The following is a 24,171-nucleotide window of genomic DNA, read 5'->3' as shown; positions in this document are numbered from 1 at the left end:
GGCATACTTGCAACACTCCTAGCTACTTTTGTCCTTTTTTCCCCTCCCTTAAGTTCTAAGCAGAGATAATCTATTTAGAACAGCTGGCATATCCCATTCATACAAGTTTGCCTCTCTAATTGCAAAGGGAAGGAATGCCTGAGATAGAAATATAGATGGGTAATAGCTTCATTTAGTTAAGGTTAAAAGAATCTAACTAGGTATTTTTTAGAGATGAATATTTTTTTTGTCAGAAAAAATTAGAGTGCTTTCCAAATTTAAAAAAAGCATTATTTTACACTCAAGTCATTAGTCGCTCATGGCAAAATGGTAATTGGTCTGTAATGATTCCATGCCTAAACTCAAAGTTTAGAATTACGTTTTAGATGAGGAGCAAAGTGTTAGTAAAAAAATGTAGGCATAATCCTTCAGGAACAACATGAGTGTTGTTTAACAGCAAAATTGTGCATGACACCAAGCTGTGTGGTCCAGTTGACTTGCTGGAGGGAAGGGATGTTACCCAGAGGGACTTGGACAGGCTTGAGAGGTGGGTCCAAGGCAAAGTCATCAAGTTCAACAAGGCCAAGTGCAAGGTCCTACACCTGGGTGGGAGCAATCCCAAGCACAAATATAGGCTGGGAGAGGAGTGGCTTGAGAGCAGTCTCAAGGTGAAGGACTTGTGGGTGCTGGTTGATGAAAAACTCAACACGAGCCAGCAATGTGCTCTTACAGCCCAGAAGGCCAACTTGTAGGTAAGGAAATATAAGTAAAACTTTAACTACAGGATACTCTGTAACAAAAGATAAAGAAATGAAATGTGGCCAGCAGGACAAGGGAGGTGATTCTTCCCCTCTACTCTGCTCTCATGAGACCCCCACCTGGAATACTGAGTCCAGTTCTAGTGCTCCCAGAATAAGAAGGACATCTAACTCCTTGAGTGATTCCAGAGGAGGCCCACAAAGATGATCAGAGGGATGGAGCACCTCCCCTATGGGGACAGGCTGTGAGAGTTGGGTCTGTTCAGCCTGGAGAAAAGAAGGCTCTGGGAGAACTTATAGCAGCCTTCCGGTACCTGAAGGGGGCCTACAAGAAAGCTGGAAAGGGACTTTTTACAAGGGCTTGTAGTGATAGGATGAGGGTAGATTTAGACTAGATATTAGAAAGAAATTATTTAGAGTGAGGGTGGTGAGATACTGGAAGAGGTTGCCAGGGAGGTTGTGAATGCCCCATCCCTGGAGGTTTTCAAGGCCAGGTTGGACAGGGCCTTAAGCACACTGGTCTAGTGGAAGGGGTCCCTGATCATGGTGGGGGGTTGGAACTAGATGAAGTTTAAGGTCCCTTCCAACCCAAACCATTCTATTATTCTTCATTTCTAAATATATTGTACTATTTCTCTGTGTATTTGGTTTGGCTGAGCTGGAGTTAATTCTCCCCAGAGCATCTTTCTAATGCTGTGTTTTGCAGTGCTGTAGATGGGTGTTGATAACACCCCGGTGTTTTGGCTACAGCTGAGTCAAGCACTGAGGCTGTACTTTTCCAGCATTTTCCCCCCAACAGTAGCCTGAGGGTGGACAAGATCTTGGGAGGGGACACAGCTGGGCCAGCTGACCGAAATTGATCAAAGGGATATTCCAAGCCATATGGCGTCAGCTCAGATATAAAAGCTAAGTGAAAGAAAAAAGTGTGGGGACATTCGTTAATGGTATCTGTCCAATGGAGCAACTGCTACGCATATTGAAGCTCTGCTTCCCAGAGAGTGACCAAACATTGTCTGCTGATGGGAAGCAGAGAAGAATATCTTTGTTTACTCTTGCTTCTATGTGCAGCCATTGCTTTTACTTTTCATCCTGTTAAATTGCTTGTATCTTGACTCCTGCACTTTTGTTATATTTTCCCTCTCCCCTATCCATCTAAGAAGGGGAGTGATAGAGCGGCTTTGGTGGGCATTTGGCCCCCAGCCAGGTCCAAACAACCAGGTCCTTTTTCATTCATTGGCCAGTGTGCTGGTTTGAGGTCAGCCAGAACATCTCTTGCCCCGAAAGGGACAAAAGAATGACACACGCAAACGGATTGGAGAGTGATGGAAAGTTTAAATGGAAAAGCAATTGGTGAAAATACAGAGAACTACAAACTACAAAGCATAGTGGAAAAGAACATCCTAAAGCATACAGAACCCCCTCACAGAATTCCCAAAAGCTTCCCAATCCTCCCTTCCTCCCACCTGAGGGTCTACCCAATCCCTCAGAGCTCTTCCTTCCCCCCCCTCCCACTGCTAGGCAAGTCTCAGGCTGGCCAGGTCTGAGACTGCCCCCCCCTCCATTCTCCTCCTGGCATTAGGCCTAGTCAGGCCTAAAGGCCTGAGATACCCCCCCCCCCGGCATTACCCGATAAGAGAGGACATCTCCCATGGGAGCAGAGAGGGAAGAAAGAGGAAGGGAATGACTCTGCAGATGGCTTTATAGGGCGCAGGATTTATGGGTAGAAATACGCCATTTCCTGTGTCCACCCCTATTGGGTGGGTACCTGGGACACCAGAGGTGTATCTCATGCAGCAGTGGCAGGGGGCACCCAGCCTAAACTGCCACAGCCAGGAAATATAACAAAACTGCGATTTTGCTTTAAGTCTGCTATAGTTAAGGTGCAAACTCCTGTACAGGTCATGGAGCTTGCTGGCAATGTAGCTTTGTTTTGGAACATTCAGTTTGTTGCTGAACATGTTGATTCAGATAATGGCTATGTGTCTCTTTCTGGTGTTGGTAGCCCTGCTGTGCTGTGGGAGCTATTTTCTGGGGGGGTTGTAATCTCTTTCTCCCTACCTGAGATGGATATTGAGGGTTTTATTATACAGGCTCCCAAGGTTCTTGTTCATCCTTACGTGAGCTCTTTAATACTGCTGATCAGTATTATACTGGCATTTATGGGATTTGTGGAACCTGGTATCATCATGGCATAAAAGGAGACAGCTTCTGGGTGAGGAGATACTGAAATGTGCCCTGAGGCAGCTGGTCCCTTGGTGGCAAGGTGTGTGGAAGGATTTGGATAGATTCCTAGGATGCTTATCACATCCCATAGCCTGGGACTTTACCCCAGAAGAAGTGAGTAATCCTGGTAAAATGATTCGCCACCTGATGGAAGGGTGACTTGCCTATCCCAATGAAAACCAGCAACTTCTATCACTGTATTGGGGCCTGGCCTGTGCTTATTGAGCCACAGCTCAGTACTCTCAAAGGACTGTGGTTGAGGCAGGTACCCAAACTTCACGTGAGGTGGGGACCCAAACAGCAACTATAGTGATTGCCCCCATAGTAGTCAAGAATCACTTCCTCTGTGTCCAGGAGCAATGTATACCAACAAAGAGGAAAGCAGGGAAGAATGCTAGGAGGCCTGCCTGGATGAGTAAGGAGCTCCTGGACATGCTAGCACTTAAAAGGAAACTCTACAAGGAGCGGAGGAAAGGACAGCTAGAATGGGGGGATATAAGGAAGCTGCCCAAGCAGCAAGAGACCTGGTTAGGAAAGCCAAAGCACAGTTTGAATTGAATCTAGCCAGGGAGGTTAAAGGGAACACTAAGAATTTCTACAGGCATATTAATGGTAAAAAGAAGACTAGGGAAGGTGTGGGCCCCCTCAGAAAGGAAACAGGTGAAATGGTCACAAGCGACGTGGAAAACGCTGAGGTTCTCAATGACTTCTTTGCCTCAGCCTTCACTGCAAGGGCCTCCAGCCACACTCCTGGACTCATGGAAGATAATGGCAGGGACCAGGAGGAAGAACTGCCCATCATAAGTGAAGATCAGGTTCGTGATCACCTGAAGAACCTGAAAGTGTTCAAGTCCATGGGACCCGATGGGATACACCCACGGGTACTGAGAGAACTGGCAGATGAGGTTGCTAAACCCCTCTCTATTTTATTCCAAAAGTCCTGGCAGTCTGGGGAAGTCCCCACTGACTGGAAAAGCGGAAACATTACTCCTATTTTCAAAAAGGGTAAGAAGGAAGAACCAGGGAACTACAGGCCAGTCAGTCTCACCTCTGTGCCTGGTACGATCATGGAGCAGATCCTCCTGGAGGCACTACTGGGACAGAAGAATAGCGAAGAGGTGATTTGGTACAGTCAGCATGGATTTACCAAGGGCAAATCCTGCCTGACAAACCTGGTGGCCTTCTATGGACAGGTCACAACCTTAATAGATGAGGGGTGAGAAACTGATGTCATTTACCTGGACCTGAGCAAAGCCTTCGACACTGTCCTGCACCACATCCTGGTCTCCAAACTGGTGACAGATGGGTTTGATGGGTGGACCACGAGATGGATAAAGAACTGGCTTGATGGCCGCACCCAAAGAGTGGCTGTCAATGGCTCCATGTCCCAGTGGAGGCCAGTGACAAGCGGAGTCCCTCAGGGCTCCGTCCTGGGACCACTCTTGTTTAACATCTTTGTTGGTGACATGGACAGTGGCATTGAGTGCACCCTCAGCAAGTTTGCTGATGACACCAAGCTGTGTGGTGCAGCAGACATGCTGGAGGGAAGGGATGCCATCCAGAGGGACCTTGACAGGCTGGAGAGGTGGGCACAAGGCAACCTCATGAGGTTCAACAAGGCCAAGTGCAGGGTCCTGCTTCTGGGTCGAGGCAATCCCAAGCACAAATACAGGCTGGGCAGTGACTGGCTGGAGAGCAGCCCTGAGGAGAGGGACTTGGGGGTGCTAGTGGACGAGAAGCTCAACATGAGCTGTCAATGTGCACTTGCAGCCCAGAAAGCCAACCAGATCCTGGGCTGCATCAGGAGAAGTGTGGCCAGCAGTTCAAGGGAGATGATTCTCCCCCTCTACTCTGCTCTGGTGAGACCCCACCTGGAGTACTGCATTCAGTTCTGGAGCCCCTATTAGAAGAGGGATATGGACATGCTGGAACGTGTCCAGAGAAGGACCACCAGGATGATCAGAGGGCTGGAGCACCTCTCCTATGAGGACAGACTGAAAGAGTTAGGGCTGTTCAGTCTGGAGAAAAGAAGGCTCCGAGGTGACCTTCCAGTATCTGAAGGGGGCCTTCAAGAAAGCTGGGGAAGGACTTTTTAGGCTATCATTTAGTGACAAGACTAAGGGGAATGGTATAAAGCTGGAATTAGGGAGATTCAGACTGGACGTGAGGAAGAAGTTCTTCACCATGAGAGTGGTGAGAGCCTGGAATGGGTTGTCCAGGGAGGTGGTTGAGGCCCCATCCCTGGAGGTGTTTACAGCCAGGCTGGATGAGGCTCTGGCCAGCCTGATCTAGTGTGAGGTGTCCCTGCCTATGTCAGGGGGTTTGGAACTAGATCATCCTTGTGGTCCCTTCCAACCCTGACTGATTCTATGATTCTATGATTCTATGATTCTATAGTAATGAAGAAACAGTGGATGAGAAGGTCAACAGGTCCCATATCATCGATTAATAAGGGAGGAGGAAGGAGAGGGTGACTCTGATAAAGGGGCTGGTCCATCAGCTAGGAGATCAGAGGGAGTGAAAGAAATCAAACAGGAGGCAGAAACTACCCAGTCCCTGGCCTCAGCAGAACTTAGATACATGTGGAAGGATTATAGCCGCCAGCCAGGAGAGCAAATTGATGCCTGGCTGCTCCAGTGCTGGGATAATGGGGCTGAGAGCCAGCAGATAGTAGGGAAAGAAGTCCCAAAACTGGGACACATTGCTAGAAACCAAGGGATTGAGAAAGGAACTGGAAAAGAAATGGGTATTTGCAGTCCCTGGAGATGACTCTTCTCCAGCGTGAGGGGAAGGTACCCGTTGAAGGAAGACCTTGCGAATTTTCCATGGAAGTGGAACAGTGCAGATAAAGGCATCCAGTGCCTGAGAGAATTAGAGGTGTTGGAAGTTATATACAGTGACCTAGACAATTAAAATGTCCTCACAGGTCTGGAGGATGTCCCATGCACATGGGCTATGTGGAGAAAGGTGATTTGAGGTGCTCCAGCGTCATACTCTAACAACTTATTGATGATGTATTACATGGATCTGGATACACCACCTGTGGAGACAATGTCATCTTGGCTCCAGAATTTTGAAGACAATCTGTTCACCTCCTCATCCCCACAAGCCAGTGCCTCAGCTATCAGGAGTGCCCCAAGAAATAAGTCCTCTTCCGCCCCAGTCAGAGGGAAAGAGAGCTCCAGGTGCATGCCAAGTGGAGCACTGTTTTTTTCTGCGTGACCAGGGGGAGAACATGAGGAAGTGGGATGGTGAACTTACTTCTGAACTGGAAACTCACATGCATGAACTGTTAGGGAAGACGGCAGTGAAGAAGGGGTCACCTACGGCGGCAGTCAAGGTAGCTGTTGTGGAGATTCGATAAGGTAATCAACGATTTTCCAGGCAGAGAAGAACTGAAGTTACATCCCTTGATCTTGATGAGAGGACCTCTGGTCTGCTACCACCAAGGTCAGACAGTGAGTATTCTGATGAAGAACAGGAGTAGAGGGTCCCTGCCTTTGTCCAGAAGGAGGAAAGGGATGACAGAGTATAGTGGACCGTGTGGATTCGATAGCCATAGCACATCAAAGCCACAGAAGTATAAGGCATTGGTAGACACCAGTGCACAATGTACATTGATGCCATCAGGGCATAGAAGCACTAGATGCAACTGGATCTCTGGAGTGACAGAAGTCTGCCAAGAGTTGTCTGTATTAGAAGCTGACGTGAGCTTAACAGGGGACAAATGGGAAAAGCATCCTATTGTGACTTGCCCAGAGGCCACTTGTATTCTTGGTATAGATTACCTCAAGAGAGGGTACTTCAAGGACCCAAGGGCTACCAAGGGGCTTCTGGTGTGGCTATGGTGAATACAGAGAAGATCAGACAGCTGTCTACCCTGCCTGGCCTTTCAGAAGATCCCTTCATTGTGAGATTGATGCAGGTTGAGGAACAAGTGCCAATTGCTAACAGGACAGTGCATCCGTGGCAATATCACACAAAACAAGACTTCCTGGCTCCTGTCCATGAGCTGATTCATCGAGTGGAGATCCAAGGGGTGATCTGCAAGACACACTCACCTTTTAATAGTCCCATCTGGCCAGCGCAGAAATCTGATGGAGGGTGGAGATTAACAGTGCACTATTGTGACCTGAACAAATTGATGCCACCACTGAGTACAACTGTACCAAACATACTGGAGCTCCAGTATGAGCTGGAGTCGAAGGCAGCCAAGTGGTATGCTACAATTGACATCACCAATGCATTCTTCTCAATTCCTTTGGCAGCAGAATGCAGGCCACAGTTTGCTTTCACCTGGAGGGGTGTGCAATACACCTGGAATTGACTGCCCCAGGGGTGGAAGCACAGCTCCACCATTTCTCATGGACTAATCCAAAATGCACTGGAAAAGGGTAATGCCCCTGAACATCTACAATACATTGATGACATCATTGTGTGGGGCAACAAGGCAGAAGAAGAGTTCGAGAAGGAAAAAAGAAACATTCAGATTCTTCTGAAGGTTGGATTTACAATAAGGAAAAACAAGGTCAAAGGATCTGCACAAGAGATTCAGTTCCTGGGAATAAAATGGCAGGATGGACACCGTCATGTGCCTATGGTAGTGGTCAACAAGATAGCAACTATGTCTCCACCATCAAAAAGGAGACAGGCTTTCCAAGGACTTGTGGGGTTCTGGAGAATGCATACTCCAGTCTATAGTCAGCTTGTGAGCCCTCTATATCAAGTGACCCAAAAGAAGAACCATTTTGAGTGGGGACTTGAGCAACAACAAGCCTTTGAGCAGATGAAGCAAGAGATAGCTCGTTCAGTAGCACTTGGGCCTATCCGAATGGGACCATCAGTGCAAAATGTCCTCTACAATGCAGCTAGAGAGCATGGTCTCACTTGGAATCACTGACATAAGACATAAGGTGAAACCTGAGGTTGGCCATTAGGGTTTTTGAGTAGAGAATATCAAGGATCAGAAGCCCACTACATCCCAACAGAGATCTTAGCAGCATATGAGGGAGTTTGAGCTGCTTCAGAAGTAGTGGGTACAGAAGCACCTCTCCTCTTAGCACCTGGATTGCCTGTGTTGCACTGGATGTTCAGAGGGAACATCCCCTCTACACATCATGTGACCAGCACTACATGGAGCAAGTGGGTAGCGTTGATTACACAGTGAGCTCAACTGGGGAAACCAAACCACCCAGGAATTCTGGAAGAGGTTATGGACTGGCCAGAAGGCAGAGATTTTGGAGCATTGCCTGAGGAGGTGGTTCGTGCCCAGAAGGCACCACCATATAATGAGTTATCCAAAGATGAATGGCATTACGTTTTGTTTACTGATGGATCCTGTCGGGTGGTAGGAAACCATTGGAAGTGGAAGCTGCTGAAGGAGAAGGTGAATCGAGTCAATATGTAGAAGTGAAAGCCATACAACTGGCTCCAGAGACTGATGAGAGAGAAAAGTGGCCAGTGCTTTATCTTTATACAGATTCCTGGATGGTGGCTAATGCCCTGTGGGGATGGCAACAACAGTGGAAGAAGACCAACTGGCAACACAGGGGTAAGCCCCTCTGGACTGCTGCATTGTGGCAGGACATTGCCGCTCAAGTAGAAAACGTGACTAAAGGTACGTCATGTTGATGCTCATGTACCTAAGAGCCATGCTAATGAAGAACATCAAAACAACGAGCAAGTAGACAAGGCTGACAGAATTGATGTAGCTCAGGTGGACCTAGACTGGGAGTGTAAAGGTGATTTGTTTGTAGCTCAAAGGGCATATGAAATATCAGGACATCTAGGGAGAGATGCAACATAGAGATGGGCTTGTGACTGAGGGGTGGACCTGACCATGGAGGCTATCACGCAGGTCACACATGATTGTGGGATATGTGCTGCAGTCAAGAGAGCCACCAGTTAAATCTCTCTGGAACAAAGGGCAGTGGCTGGGTTTTTGCTATGGCAAGGCCTGGCAAATTGGCTATATCAGACTGCTTCCATGAACATGCTAGGGCAAGTGCTACATACTCACCATGGTAGAAGCAACTACAGGTTGGTTGGAGACATACCCTGTAAACCATGCCACTGCCCAGAACACCATCTTAGGCCTTGAAAGACAAATCCTGTGGTGATGCAGTGCCCCTGAAAGAACTGAACCTGACAATGGGACTCACTTCAGAAATAATGCATCAGTTCCTGGGCCAAGAAAGATGGCATTGAGTGGGTGTATCACATTCCCTATCACCCACAGGCCTCTGGGAAGATTGAAAGACTGTTAAAGAACATGTTGAGAGCATTGGATAATGGGGCATAGAAGCACGGGGATGCAAATTTAGCAGAAGCCACTTGGCTGGTTAACTCCATAGAATCTGCTAACTGTCCTGGTTCTGCCCAAACAAAACCTTTACACACTGTGGGAAGAGATAAGATCCCTGTAGTGCACATGGGGAAGTGGCTAGGGAAGGCAGTGTGGGTTGCTCCTCCCATGGGGAAAGGCAAACCCATTTGTGGGATTGTCTTTGCCCAAGGCCCTGGGTGTACTTGGTGGGTAATGAGAAAGGATGGAGGGACTTGGTGTGTGCCTCAAGGAGATTTAACCTTGGGGAGAAAATACCTGGGATGTGAGTTGTATGTTGCAGGAAGTGACGCAGTAAGAAAGACCCGAACTGATGAAGAATGAGTTTTGCAAGACACAAGAGTGCAACAGTGACTGAAACCAAGCTGGTATTGGCTCCCAGCAGTAGAATATCCTGCTTCTCCTGCCCTGAACAGTACAGTCAGGGCCCAAGTAACATCTGGAGGACCAAAAGAAGCCCATTGATGGAAGAGCAACATCTTTCTATTAAAGGACTGGAGATAGTTGCTCAAAATGTATAAATCTGTGTGTTGGGTATTGAAATGGTTTAGGTTGTGAGTGTTAGCAAGGAGGGATTTCGGTATGAGAATCAAGTGAGATGGTTAAATGTATTGAATTATGGGGAACCTGAGCATGACTCAAATGGTATGGAATAAGGGGTGGAGATTGTATTTGGTTTGGCTGAGCAGGAGTTAATTCTCCCCAGAGCATCTTTCTAGAGCTATGTTTTGCAGTGATGTAGCTGGGTGTTGATAACACACCAGTGTTTTGGCTACTGCTGAGCCAAGCACTGAGGCTGTACTTTTTCAACATTCCCCTGCTCCAAGAGTATGCTGAGGAGTGGACAAGATCTTGGGAGGGGACACAGCTGGATCAGCTGACCCAAATTGACCAAAGTGGTTTTGGTGGGCATCTGGTCTCCAATAAGGGCCAAACCACCACACTCTGCATGAAAATGATATTTTAGTTTTAACATAAAACTACCATACCATGACACAGCTATCATATTTTTGTTCCATAAGAAACTAATCCTTGAGTCACAAAAACAGTTTTCTTCCCTCTTAACCTGTTCTTAAATATGAAAATGGAGGAAATATACTAGAATTGTTTGTTTTGAAACATGCAAATTATGTGAACTTTCTTCACCTTGAAGACAAGCAAGAAGATATTAAGTTGGCAGTTGGCAGTCAGCATACATACCAGTGCAAGCAAGCCAGCCTTTATTAATCATAGCCTATATTTGCATCCTAAAAATCTCCATAACTATGATGTTGCTATCTGTGAAATAAATGAGACCATAGATAAAGCGTTTTTTAAAATAGAGATGAATAAATGCCACTCAGATTACTCTGAACAGACAACACAAAAAGTTAAGTATGCAAAGGCCTATATCACTCCCTTCACTGATATTTTAGTTCTCTGACATCCTAAAAGATGACAAGATATGAAACCAACATTATTTTAGAACTTAACAATATCATTGCCTCTTTAAATTCAATGTCTAAGTTCTCTGCCACTATTGGCACAAATCAAGGTTCACCAGGGACATTCTGCTCTTCCTTCTGTAGCTTGCTATCATAATTCTGGTCTCTCTTAAAGCCTCCTTCAACTTTTGCACATTCACATGAATGTTTCACTTGGAAAAAGGGATGTCTAACTAGAGTGAAACTCAAGGTGAAATCCTAGCAAAAACATGGCAGCAGTGTCAAATTTTCACACAAAGTATGTCAAATTGGACAGATTCATCCATTAACAGAAATTTTCAAGGAACTTTCTAATCACTAGTGGAAGGAATCCTACTGCTGTAGGGAAGACATGGACAGGTTAGCAACATAAACACAAGCTGGAGGTAGAAGAACCAAGTTAAGTTCTACCATTAGCCTACTGCACACCTGAAGTGTGAAATCTATTTGCAATTGAAACAGTGGTACACGATCAACATATTTTAATACATTCAGAGGAGGCAGAGTAGTTCAGGACTGAAACAATAGGGCCTGCCTCAGATTGCAAATGGAGTAGCTGAGGTGGTGAGGCTGGAGGTTGCATTGTGGCTTTCTGGGAGTGGCAAGTACAATTCTGATTGAACAGAAGTAAACTAATCAATTTCATTAATCTCAAATATTGATTATTTGATGCTACAGGCAGAGAGATTCCACCTTCAGATAGGTGCTGTCAAAAAGATGACATTAATATGGAACTGATGAAACAAGAAGAAAATTTAACAAGAACTTTTTATTGGCAGCATGTAGTAAGACTCCTATAGGTAACAGATGGAGAACACATTTCTGCTTCTCTCACCACCTACCAGCTCAACCCACATAAGCAATGAAGAAGGAGACCCTCCAGTTTTTAGTATGGTAGGATACAATTTTGCTGTGTACATGTCCAGCTTGGCAAAAAGCATTATTCCCCAGCAAATCAAGGCATCATAAAAATTACATACCTAAAGTGTTGATATACTTGAAGGCAAAGTAGTTATATCTATACTCTCTGACAGAGATCTGCCTGCTCTAATATCAAGGCTTTCCACCACAGCAGTCTAGAATATCAACCATAGATAGCCAGTGCTTCATTAGACTAATGCTTCATTCAGAATTAACATAATTTATGCTAAACAGGTTAGATCTAGTCTTAGCCCCACCAAACAACATGCAATCAGTTTTGCTTTGACTTTTCCTTTCTAAATGAAACGTTATCCTTTTTTGGATTTAATCTCATTTAGCTTGATTTTGGACCTTTAAAACATACCAAGAACATTATGGGTTTTGGTTTTGTTCTCCACAGTGTTTACATATTGTCCCCAAGGGGTGTCATCAGTAAGTTTTGGGTTGTTGTTTTGTCGGGTTTTGATTGGGGTATTTTTTGAGGGATTTGTGTGGGTTTTTTTGTTGTTTGGTTATTTTTAAATATATATATTTATTTTAATATTCCATGACAGATAAGTCAAGAATAGCAATATTGACCAGAACACATCTCAAGACAGACTCCTGAAAGTCTAGACTTGAAGTGTCCTTCTGGATTGAGTGAGAGCACAGGTAACTACTGCAAGTTCCATGAAATACAAGACAATTCCATTTCAGCTGTGTCTTCAACTTGCTTTGAGAAAGACTCCAAGGCAGTATCCAAAACCTTACTACAGCTAAGATATACACATTAATCTCTTCACTCATACACTCAGTGAATTATATTTTAGATTTTAAAAAAATAGATTTACCACTGTATTTTAAATAAAAGCAATAAAAAATGATCTGAAGAATCATCTATATGTGTACATACCAACTGGTTAGTAGCTTGTTCCAATACCTAGGAAAGCAATGCTGGTGGTTACTTATTATTCTTTCCACTCAGTTACTCACCTTTAAAATACTGGTGACATTTACTTTTAAGTTGTTTTATATTTCCTCTCCCAACCACAAATTCCTATAGATTGAGAACTTGTGAGGCATCAGTACAAAACTCTGTCAGTGAGTTTCTGGAACACTTTAGAGCAAGTGTCTTCAGATGTTACCAGTTTAAATATACCTTTCCTATTTCAGTCTGTGTTCCTCTCTCTGTTGTATAAGCCATGTATTTGATCACAACTGACCTTTCCGGTAAAGCAGTGTTAATTGTTATAGCCCACTGTTTGATCTCTGTCGTGGAGAGGGGGATTAGGGATGGAGGATGGTGATTATTAATTATGAATTATGAAATATGAAAATTATTATTCATTAATTATTATAATTATGAATATTCGATTAATCACTTTATATATATTGATTCGGATGCACGGTTGTAACAATATAGGCCATAACTAGTTCAGTATATACAATTATACCAAATTACAATATTTACAGTCAATTTCTAATTAAGGGAACGAAAGGGTGCAGTTCCACCGCTTGTCCACTAGATGGACACTCTACAAGACGCTTGTGGCTTGCAACTATATACAGAGATATTTATAATGCTATCACGAGGCAAGTTAAGCTAGAAATATCACATGGCTATGCGCGGGCGCTTTGAATAGAATGTTACTGAATGTTGTACACATGGAAAGATACATTCTGTCTTTCTGTGTGTAGCGAGGCAAGTTGCTTGATTATGCTGGCTCGCTGCTTATCTGCCCGGGGCTGGTCCCATCCGGGCGGCGACTTTCTTTCTCCCTCCCGCCTCTGCGGGTGGGGGCAAGGCTTGCTTTCTCCTCCAGAGGTCTGCAGGGTTGGAGCGGCTCCCTGAACGGAGGATCGGCTCTCCGTGCAGCGGGGCCGGGTCAGGTGACGGTTCCCAGTAGGCTGGTTTCGGTGGGGGGTGCAGTGAAGCGCTGCTTCCCCCTCGCTTGGCTCGAGGTGAGCTGACTCATGCCAAATCTCGGCGCCTGCTTTCCATTTAAATTACAATGCTGCAGTCTTTGCCTTTGACTTCAATGGAGAGGCTATCTTTCGCTCTCTCTTTCCCTCGGGGAAATCCCGGGTGCTTTGCCCTGACAACTTAGGGCCTGTGGAGCGGTGACAGTAGGCGGCTCCCTTTCTCTCCCGCAAACTGCGGGGGCTACGCAAGATGCGTTTCTGCTTATGGCTGCTTATGGCTACTTAATTAGATTGCAGCAAATCTGGACCTCCTGGCTCGGGCTTGGTCCTTCCCCCTTTGGGTTTTCTTACCCTCTCTCGGGGTTTGTCCTCAGTTCTTTCAACTGGGCTTTGCTTACCCTCTCTTGGGGTTTCCTCAGTCCTTTCAACTGGGTTTGATCTCACCCTCTCTCGGGCATACGACTCTGAGATTCTGTATCAGCAAAGGGATCTCCTTTGTGGGTTCCTCGAGCATCTAGGTGAGCTGGCTTCTGTCCGTATGCAGAGGCCTCTAGTGCGCTTGCATGTGGGATTGAGAGGACTTGGGTTTTGCCGAGCTTCTGTGCCTCGGCCAAAGCGAGAGAAAGCAAACGGAGAGACCAAAGTAGTAAACAAATGGGGTCATACTTATATATTCTCAAGGCTGGATCTGACCAATGGGCACACTCATCAATAACTTACTTCAACCTATAGGTGAAGCTAGAATTATGCCCTTGGATGGAAAGAGCATAAGCATGCCATGAGATGGATGCATGCAGTTGTTTACCCCTTAGGAGACAGGTTGGCGCCTGGGCCTTTGTCCTCCTCTCCTGAAAGGAGGGTGGAAGGGGGGACTTACCCAAGACATGTTGGGACAAGTTAGCTGGTATCTGGGGGCATAATTCTGGGCATATGATGCCTTCACTACAATACCACCCCCTTGCCCATGGGCAAGTGTAAGCCTCAAGTATTGGTTACTCTTGGTAAGGTTTATCCCGTATGGGTTGGGTTGCTTGTACCATCTTAGTAGGTTATACTTTCAAATGCTAGTGAGTTACAATGCCTTATGCACTATGACAGTATGTGAACTTTTAACTGTATGCTAACCAAGTGTGCTGCCTAAGCAGTGTGGAACAGTATTTACACTGAACCCATGTTGGTATTCTCAGTTAACTTCCCACCACCCCTTTGACCGAGTGATGGAGTTTGGCTCCCGTGTGGCACTGGAGCTTTCGAGGTGTTTGTGAAGCTTTCCCTTTGTCCCACCCCCCTGATGGAAATGGACTCTGTTGTAGTGACAGGAATTCCTCAGCACTGAGGTGAGGGATGATACCTCTCCTTTTCTGGGAAAGAGTTGAGCAGAAAGTGATTGCAGATTGCACTAGGCCTTTCCTCTGCTGCAATTCAGGAACCGTGTGGATGTCCTCTTCCGGGACAGTGTCTGTGTCTCTGCCCAGGATGATAGAAGGAGATGTTTAAGAGCGTTGTTCCTCTCTTTTCTGGCTGTACGGTGTTGCTTTACGGCTGGTGTGTGTCTTTCGCTGGTGTTCCTCCCCTGTTCGGGGCTGTGGTGGTTCCCGTTGGAACTCTCTCCCTTTGGAGACCTTTTCGAATTTGGTGTGTGCAGCTTTTCGTGGGGTTTTCCTCTCGGGTTGCTGGTGGACTTCGATGGCTTCGGTAGCAGCTTGGCTTTTCCACAGCTTGTGGTAATGCTGCGGTGAGTTGGACTTGCGTCCTGAATCTGGTGCTTTCTGTGCCTTGTTGGCCACGGTGAGTTTCCTTGCTGGGACACTGTGCGAGGTATTGAGCTGAACTAGCTTCTTGTTGCAGGAGGTTTTGTTTCCCGATTTGCTCCTCTTGGGCTGTCCCGTCCTGGAAGCTTTTTTTCTCTGCTGGTGTGGAGGTTGCCTAGCGATGCCGGGTCGGGTCGAAGGATCTCACCTTTGTTGAGGAGATTGCTGGTCGTTGAAGCTGATGATGGCTTCGCCCCTTCGCCGTTGCCTCGGGGGTGTGGACCCTGGTTTGACTTGCAGAACCGGTTTGGTAGCCCTGACCCTCTTGGGGGTTGAGCTGACGTTGCTCACAGCCTGGTGCTGGGCGTCTGCTGAATTAAAATCAGCTGGCTTCTGCTTGTCAGCTTGATCAAGCAGAATGAGAATCATGGGTTGTATACCCTGAATGCTTTGAAAGTAGCATTTGGTTGTCCTTGTGCCTTGAAGGCAGACATGGTTTCTTTCCAATGTGCAACTCGAATGAATTGTGGAATGCCTCTGAATTTACCTGTTCCCTTTCCCATTGGAAAACTTTTTGGTCAAAAAATTTGATTTCCCTCCTGCATCTGTATAAAACAAGATGTCAAGAGGACAACGTGTTCGCTGCTGAACTAATTTAGTTTTGCAAAAATGCAATTTGGGTTTTGCCAATTTTGTTTGGCCCACTCCAAATCTGGAGCTGTAATTTTGTATTCCCAGTTATGGAAAATATTTTACTGCTGTGCATCCTGCCGACTACGTCAATCTCCTTTCCTGCTCAGTATTGGACTTCTGCTTTCCTTTGTTGCTATCTTCTTGTACTCTTAATGAATCTTCTCTTTTTGCCTTCTATTTCTTTCTAGTTGTGAATTAATTTCTTCCTTAACCTTTAAAGTTTAGTGCTCATGGCTTATATACTTACCCAACTTTAACTGAACAAGCAAACCTGCAGAAAACTCTAACCTGCTTTATCTAGTACAAAAAGAAAGTTTTTCTCCACTCCAATTAGGTACTTGTTTCTTCATTATATACATGAACACCTAAATGATTTTGAAGTCTATACTTTTACCCAATTCATCCCAGAGCTGCCTATACTTGTCAGTCATTGCAGTTCCTTGTTGTCTCCAAAGCAACAGACGAGGGTCAGCCATGAACTGTTCCGTTATCAACGTCAACATGCGAGCTCCATTTGAATCTCTCATCTTTAGCATCTCTCGCACCTAGGAAATGAGTCTATTAATACAAACTTGAAAAAAACCCAAACCACAGTACAGACAATATACTGCATTATCAAATAGTCCATCTTTGTTAAATAAGAAATATGACTTGTCAAACTTTTCAGAGTAGAAAAAAAAGTTTGCCTTCCCAATTTTAACAACAATTTTTAGTTTCAGTATCCCATTGCAACTCTGCAAACACACTTCTTCCACAAGTAATCCAAAGGTGTATTATGCAAGCTGCTGCAAGAGCATCATTGCTACAGGTTTCTCCAACATTTTGGGGGTAGGAAGAAAACAGCAAAACTGCAGACAGTTGAAACGTTACCTCATATCCTTAAACTGATCTCAAGACACTTTAGACTGTGTTCCACTGCATTATTAACTTGCCATTGTGTTCCCAAGGCTTTGTTTTGTTTTAGGACAACAGGACTTTGAGTAAGATGTGAACAAGACATTAGGAAGAAGTTCTTTACTATGAAGGTGGTGGAATGCTGGAACAGGTTGCCCAGGGAGGTGGTGGAGTTCCCATCCCTGGAGACATTCAAGGTCAGGCTTGATGGGGCTCTGAGCAACCTGATTTAGTTGGGAATATCCCTGCTTATTGTAGGGGGGTTGGACTAGATGACCTTTAAACATCCCTTCCAACTCAATGGATTCTAACGCATTCTATGATTCTAAGTACGGACTAGCCAGAGGAGTGGGTAGAGAGAAAAGAGGGAAGGTTTAGAATACTCAACATACCTTTGCAAAAAGCAAATTGAGCTGCTTCCCTGATCCATGGTATCCACCCTGGGAGAGGAAGAGTTTAACTTGTTCTTGGACCTGTTCCTCATCCAAATGCCAGCAGTTTTCATCATCTATGCTAGCACCTGCTGTTGGGTCAGGAGCACCTGCAAACAGCAAGAAGAGAAATCATTATGTTCTATATAAAGAAGAGAGGTTTGTGGGTCATGGGGAAAAGATTACTGCAAAGGTTTTTGGATTTGTGTACTGTCCCATTTTGGATGTCTTGACCTTAATCTAAAGGTTGTTTAAAATAGATCTACAGACCTAAGTACTTATAAATGGCTACTTTTAAATCATATTAATAAATAAACTAAGATTCATCATCTAAGCTTCCCTATTTAGTGAAAAAACAAAATTCCTTCCATAACTGTTTACATTTTATCAACAGCTTGTGTTAGAAGGTTAAATTTCAATGCAGTTATCACAGATTCTAACCGGAACCAGACTTGAGCCCTTCACGCAGCAGGCAAGAAGTCTTTGCAGAAAGCTGACCGTGAAGCCCAGCCAGCCCAGCATGTCGTAAAAGCCCCGTCAGTAGGAAGAGAGACTAGCCGTACAGAAGGGACAAAAGCCTGGGTGAGCCAAGCCCCGGGGAGAACCGTGCCCGCTGCAAGCACAAGCTGCAGCCCTGTGAGCCTAAGTCACTCCTGGCACCCGCTCGCACACCAGAACCTCGCTGCAGTCTTTCTATGCCTAGAGTGTGATGATTTGAAACTGTCTTTTTAATTTTTCTTTGCAAAGTTCAAGCAGAAAAAGCGAAAGAATGTAGATAAGTCACTATTGGGTGTAAGAAAGCAAAATAATGATTGTTCTAAACACTTCCATTGGAGAGATAGAAATGTTTAAGAACTATTACTCAAAACAAAGTGGGCACTCTGCAATCTGCAGTCGGGGCAGCTTGCTGGGCTGTCTGGTTCCTGTTTCTTCTCTTCTGACTGAAGATAACACACTGACCCTGGCGAGCTAATTTAACAATTTTTCTGCTTTAGCTAACACTGCTTCCTGCCAGGGGGGTCTGGGGGGAGGCCCCTGGGAGAGAGGCCCCTTGGGAAAGGTCCCCTTTGGGGGGAAGCAAAGGGAACTTGATTATGCTTTTCTGTTGATTGTATATATATGTAAATGTTGTGAATTTTGTATATTTGTACATATTCATTGCATTTCATCATAGATTATAGATTCTGCTTGTAAATACAGCTTTTCATTTGCTTCCAGACTGAGCTAGCCTGGTTATTGTCGGTGGGGGGGGGAATTTCAGCTCACACTGACACATTTTTTTTATTTTTGGCACCCAACGTGGGGCGATTGCTTGTATGATTTATTTCTGCTCAGATTAGGAAGCAAAACGAAGCTGTTTTGGATTCTGAGTAATTTTATTTCCTCTGTTATCGGTGTGATTGTCTACAGATGGGCCATTTCCTCCATGATAGACAAGATTGTGAGATATGTGGCATATAAGTCGTTTCTTTGGGTTAAGAACAAGTTACTAAATGTTGTTGATTTCTGTTGTGGTCTTATTGGGCTAGGGAGATATGGTAACTCAACTATAAACCTGCCAGCAGAAGCGTTTGAGTTTGCTATTCCTCTTGCAGAGGATTATGTGAACCAGTGGAATCCTAAATAGGTTTTTATGCTAATCTTGAACCTAGTTCTTGTTGTAATAATCATATGGCTGCTGATAGCACTGTATCAAGAAAGACATAAAGGTACTTACTCTTGCAACCTGCATAGACGTAAGAGGAAACTTAGCAAAGCTCAGAGAGATTCGGAATTAGGTTCTGATTCTGATTACAGTGTCCAGGAAATCACAGTTAAGGTTTGTGAGAAAGCTGCCGATAGCCTTGACTCAGAGCCAGCAGCAGTAGCTGCAGAATCTGTGCCAGAAGGCCTAGGAAGCGTGCCAGAATCTGAGATAACAGCCGTGACTACTCAAGCAGACGCCATTAATGAGGCACTGGAGGACTCGGCACAGGCAGACACGGCTGTGCAGGCAGGCACCATTAACGAGGCACAGTCTCCTCCTCCTCCCTCTGCTGCCGATATGGACGCAGCAGCAGCTGCAGGATCTCAAAGCGTACCTACTGCCTCTGCACAGGATCCTTCTGTTCCTGTGGATTCTGTACAGAATCCCTCTGCACTTGCTGACCCTGCACAGAATCCCTCTGCAACTGCTGACTCTGCACAGAATCCGTCTGCACCTGCCGAATCTGCACAGATTCCCTCTGCTCCTGCCAACTCTACTGCAAATGTGAAAGCCAACCCAGTAAATTTGGTTGCCACTATCACCAGAAAGCGCAAAGGAGCCACAGGAGGAGATGCAGATGGTGCAGGAGATGGTGCAGAAGGTGCAGAAGGAGGTGAGGGTCATTCTGTTCAGGGTCCCTCTGTTAAGAAAGATCCTTCTGGTGAGGAAGAGAAGGTTAGCCTTAAAACTCTGGCAGACCTCTTGAGACCACACATGGATGATGGAGATGTAGGTCAGGATGTAGACCCTGGTAAATCAGCAACTGCCGGAAGTGCCTCTGAACTCCAGGAGATTGCACGGAGGATTACAGGAAGAGTATGGGGACAGCGACCTCAGGATGATGATGACGATGATGATGAGGATGACATATAGTCAGCTAATGCACCCAGACAGGAAATAAGACATGTGAGGAAGGATTATATCAGAGGAGACACTGAGGCAGTCCTGTCTTGGCTAGCCAGGTGTTTTGATACGGGAGCCCCAGCGTTGGTGGTAGGTGACAAGTCGGCCTCCCAGTTGGGTATGCTCCCAAAGGTTGCCGGCATAGACAGGCATCTAGGAAAGTGCATTGGTAAAGTTCCTCTGTGGGCATGCCTTTTACTGGCAGTCCTGCTGAGGTACCCCAGCAGAGATGATTTACCATGGAACCCTAAGCCTTGGACCACAATAGATGAGGGAATCAAGTGTCTAAGAGAGTTTGCTGTGAGAGAAGTAATGTACGGAGATCACAAGACTCTGAATCCTGAAGAAATTCCTGTTGGAACAGGCCTTGCCAAAAAGCTCATTAAGCTTGCTCCTCCTAATTATGCTACTATTCTGGCAAGCAGAATTGTGGCAAGAAATTATGGTGGAGTGCCTCCTACTGTTGGCCATTTCACTGACCAAATGAGACAACTGGAGGATAGTCTTGCACGTACTTCTTTGATTTCAGCCATTGAAACATTGTCTGGAAAGATTGAGAATTGCATGAAAGAGCTGAAGGAGGAACTTAAAACCTCCATATCCAACTTGATGAAGGGGGATGATGCTGATTCCTCTTCCTCAAGATGGATACAAGTTTCAGCTATCAGGAAAAGACGTCCTCCAAGAAGGCCATTCCAGAATAGGTCAAACCAAAACAGACAGTAGAGGTACTCACGTGGCAGTATCTGGATAAGTCTGCGTGATCAGTTTGGTGAGAACATGAACAGATGGGATGGTCAACCAACTTCTGATCTTTTCAGGAGGTAACGGGAGCTGCAGAGTGGCAGAGCCCAAGGTAACAATGCCAGAAGGGTAGGTGTCACTGCCTCAGTTTCCTAGAACAACTCCAGTAGCTCCAACAGTGATCCTAATTCTGGTGCTGGACATTGTGCCAGCTGTACATATGGATGTAATCCCCACAATTAGGAGTGCCCTGCCTTCTGCCAGGGGGAGGTAAGGGATAATGGAGATAACAAATCAATTGGGATGTGTACATCCAGTGGCCTGGCACTTCAAAATTTCAGAAGTACAGGGCCTTGGTTGACACAGGAGCTCAGTGCACCATAATGCCATCAAATTATCAAGGGGGAGAATCTATAACTATTCAGGGAGTCACTGGTGGATCTCAAGAGTTGTTTAAGATAGAGGTTGATATAAGTTTAACTGGGAAGCAGTGGAAGAAACATACTATTGTAACAGGACCTAATGCACCTTCTGTTATGGGAATTGACTTTCTGAGAGAAGGGCGTTTTAAAGACCCTAAGGGTTACAAATGGGCTTTTGGAATAGCAACTGTAGAAATCGATGGAGGAAAATTGAAGTTGTCTATCAGACCTGAGCTTTCAGATCAATCTGCAGTTGTGGGACAACATGAGATAGAGGATGTAAAGCTGCCGGTTGCTTCTCAAACTGTGCATCACAGACAATACAGAACCAACCGTGACTCTTTGGTGCCCACTCAAAACTTCTTTCGTCAGTTGGAAAGTCAGAAAGCCATCAGTAAAACTCATTCACCTTTCAACAGTCCAATCTGGCCTGTGAGAAAGCAGAATGGAGAGTGGCGTCTGACAGTCGATTTCCAAGCCTTGAATGAAGTAACTCCACCCATGAGTGCAGCTGTACCAGACATGATGGAACTCCAATATGAGCTGGAATCCAAGGAGGCCAAATGGTATGCTACCATAGATATTGCTAATGCTTTCTTCTCTATTCCTATAGCAGAGGAATGCAGAGCTCAGTCTGCCTTCACTTGGAGAGGCATTCAATACACATTCAATCGTTTGCCCCAGGGGTGGATTCACAGTTCAGCTATCTGTCATGCAGTGATCCATGATGCTTTGGAGAAAGGTGGAGCTCCAGAACAGATTCAATTCATCGATGACATCATCGTCTGGGGTGAGACTGCTGAAGAAGTCTTCGAGAAAGGTAACAAAATCATTGACATTCTCTTGCAAGCCGGTTTCGCTATCAAGCGAGACAAGGTGAAAGGACCTGCCAGAAAAATCCAGTTTCTGGGAGTGCGGTGGCAAGATGGTCGCTGTCACATTCCAATGGATGTGATAAACAGAGTCTCCACCATGTCAAATTCCATCAATAAGAAAGAAACTCTGTATTTCTTAGGCATAGTGGGGTTTTGGAGACTGCACATTCCTGGATACAGTGAGATTGTGAAACCTCTCTATGATGTGACTCGAAAGAGAAACAGTTTCCAGTGCGGTCCTGAGCAACAAGCAGCCTTTGACCAGATAAAGCAAGAGGTAGTCCAAGCCATGGGTCTGGGACCTGTCTGAACTGGTCCAGACATTAAGACCGTTTTGTACACGTCTGCAAGTGACAATGGTCCAACCTGGTGCTTATGGCAAGGAGCTCCGGGAGAGACACGAGGACGTCCTCTTGGTTTCTGGGGTCGTGGCTACAGAGGTTCAGAAGCAAACTACACTCCAACAGAAAAAGAGATTTTAGCTGCTTATGAAGGAGTAAAAGCTGCTTCTGATGTGATTGGAATTGAGTCACAACTTCTTCTAGCTCCTAGATTGCCAGTTCTGAATTGGATGTTCAAAGGCAAAGGTTCTTCACCACATCATGCAACAGATGCTACCTGGTCTAAGTGGATGGCTCTGATAACACAGAGAGCTCGAATAGGAAATCTTGAAAGGCTTGGTTTGGTGGAGGTGATCACAACCTGGCCAGAAGGCACAAGCTGTGCAAAACCTCCAGAGGAGAGAGGAACTCGTGCTGAGGAAGCTCCTCCTTACAGTGATCTGTCTGATGATGAGAAGAGATATGTTTTGTTCACAGATGGTTCCTGTTGTCTTGTTGGGAACAAGCGAAGATGGAAGTCTGCAGTGTGGAGTCCAACATGCAGAGTTGCACAAGCGAGAGATGGAGAAGGAGAATCCAGTCAATTTGCAGAGGTAAAAGCTGTCCAGCTAGCTCTTAACGTAGCTGAACATGAGAGATGGCCAAAGCTTTATCTCTACACTGACTCATGGATGGTAGCCAATGCCTTGTGGGGTTGGCTGAAAGGGTGGAAAAAGAATGGCTGGCAGAGAAAAGGAAAGCCTATCTGGGCTGCAGATCTGTGGCAAGACATTGCTGCTCGCATTGACAGAATCCCAGTGAAAGTGAGACCATTGATGCTCACATTCCTAAGAGCAAAGCCACTGAGGAACAACATCACAACCATCAGGCAGATCTAGCTGCAAGAGTTTCCCAGGTGGACACAAACTCTGATCCTGATCCTGATCTTGACTGGAAACACCGAGGTGAGTTGTTGTTAGCTCGGTGGGCCCATGACTCGTCAGGACATCAAGGCAGAGATGCAACCTATGGATGGGCTCGTGACAGATCCATTGACATTTCCATGGATGCTATCACACAAGTCATCCATGACTGTGACATTTGTGCTGCTATTAAGCAGGCAAAGCGGATCAAGCCCTTGTGGTACAGTGACCGATGGTCCAAGTACAAGTATGGTGAAGCCTGGCAGATTGACCTCATCACTCTACCTCATTCTCGATCTGGTAAGCAGTATGTGCTGACTATGGTAGAGGCTAGCATTGGATGGCTGGAAACTTATCCAGTTCCTCATGCAACTGCACGTAACACCATTCTTGGTCTGGAAAGACAAATCCTGTGGAGACACGGAACTCCAGAGAGGATTGAGTCAGAGAACGGAACTCATTTCAAGAACAATCTTGTGAAAAACTGGGCCAAAGAGCATGGCATCGAGTGGATATTCCACATTCCCTACTATGCACCAGCTGCAGGGAAGATCGAAGGCTACAACGGTTTGCTGAAAACCACTCTCAAAGCCATGGGGGGTGGATCTTTGAAAAACTGGGAGAAGCATTTAGCACAAGCAACCTGGTTGGTGAATAGTAGACGTTCAGTGAATTGATCTGGACCTGCCCAATCAGATTTGTTGCAAAAGGAAGAATGTGATAGAGTTCCTGTTATCAGAGAAAAGAATCTGTTAGGGAAAACTGTTTGGGTATTTTCTCCTTCAGGAGAGGCCAAACCTGTCCGAGGGGTGGTTTCTGCTGAAGGTCCTTGTCACACCTATTGGGTGATGTAAGAAAATGGTGAAATTCAGTGTATTC

General features: G+C 45.6%; 1 protein-coding gene across 1 annotated transcript in view; it reads right to left on the bottom strand.

Moving 5' to 3' along the window:
* The window catches only part of LOC128979898 (zinc finger SWIM domain-containing protein 6-like), a 276,472-nt gene that overhangs the window by 71,505 nt on the left and 180,796 nt on the right, over positions 1 to 24,171 (bottom strand). Inside the window, exons 3-4 of the mRNA XM_054398296.1 lie at positions 17,320 to 17,468; positions 16,428 to 16,578 (exon numbers count right to left, since the gene is read on the bottom strand). Of these exons, the coding sequence (XP_054254271.1) occupies positions 16,428 to 16,578; positions 17,320 to 17,468 (300 nt within the window). The remainder of the gene's footprint in view (positions 1 to 16,427; positions 16,579 to 17,319; positions 17,469 to 24,171) is intronic.

Source organism: Indicator indicator (assembly GCF_027791375.1).
Source record: "Indicator indicator isolate 239-I01 chromosome W unlocalized genomic scaffold, UM_Iind_1.1 iindW_random_scaffold_48, whole genome shotgun sequence".
In the NCBI taxonomy this organism is placed as follows: Eukaryota; Metazoa; Chordata; class Aves; order Piciformes; family Indicatoridae; genus Indicator; species Indicator indicator.
The sequence above is the reverse complement of the archived record's forward strand: the minus strand, read 5'-3'. Positions and strand labels throughout refer to the sequence as shown.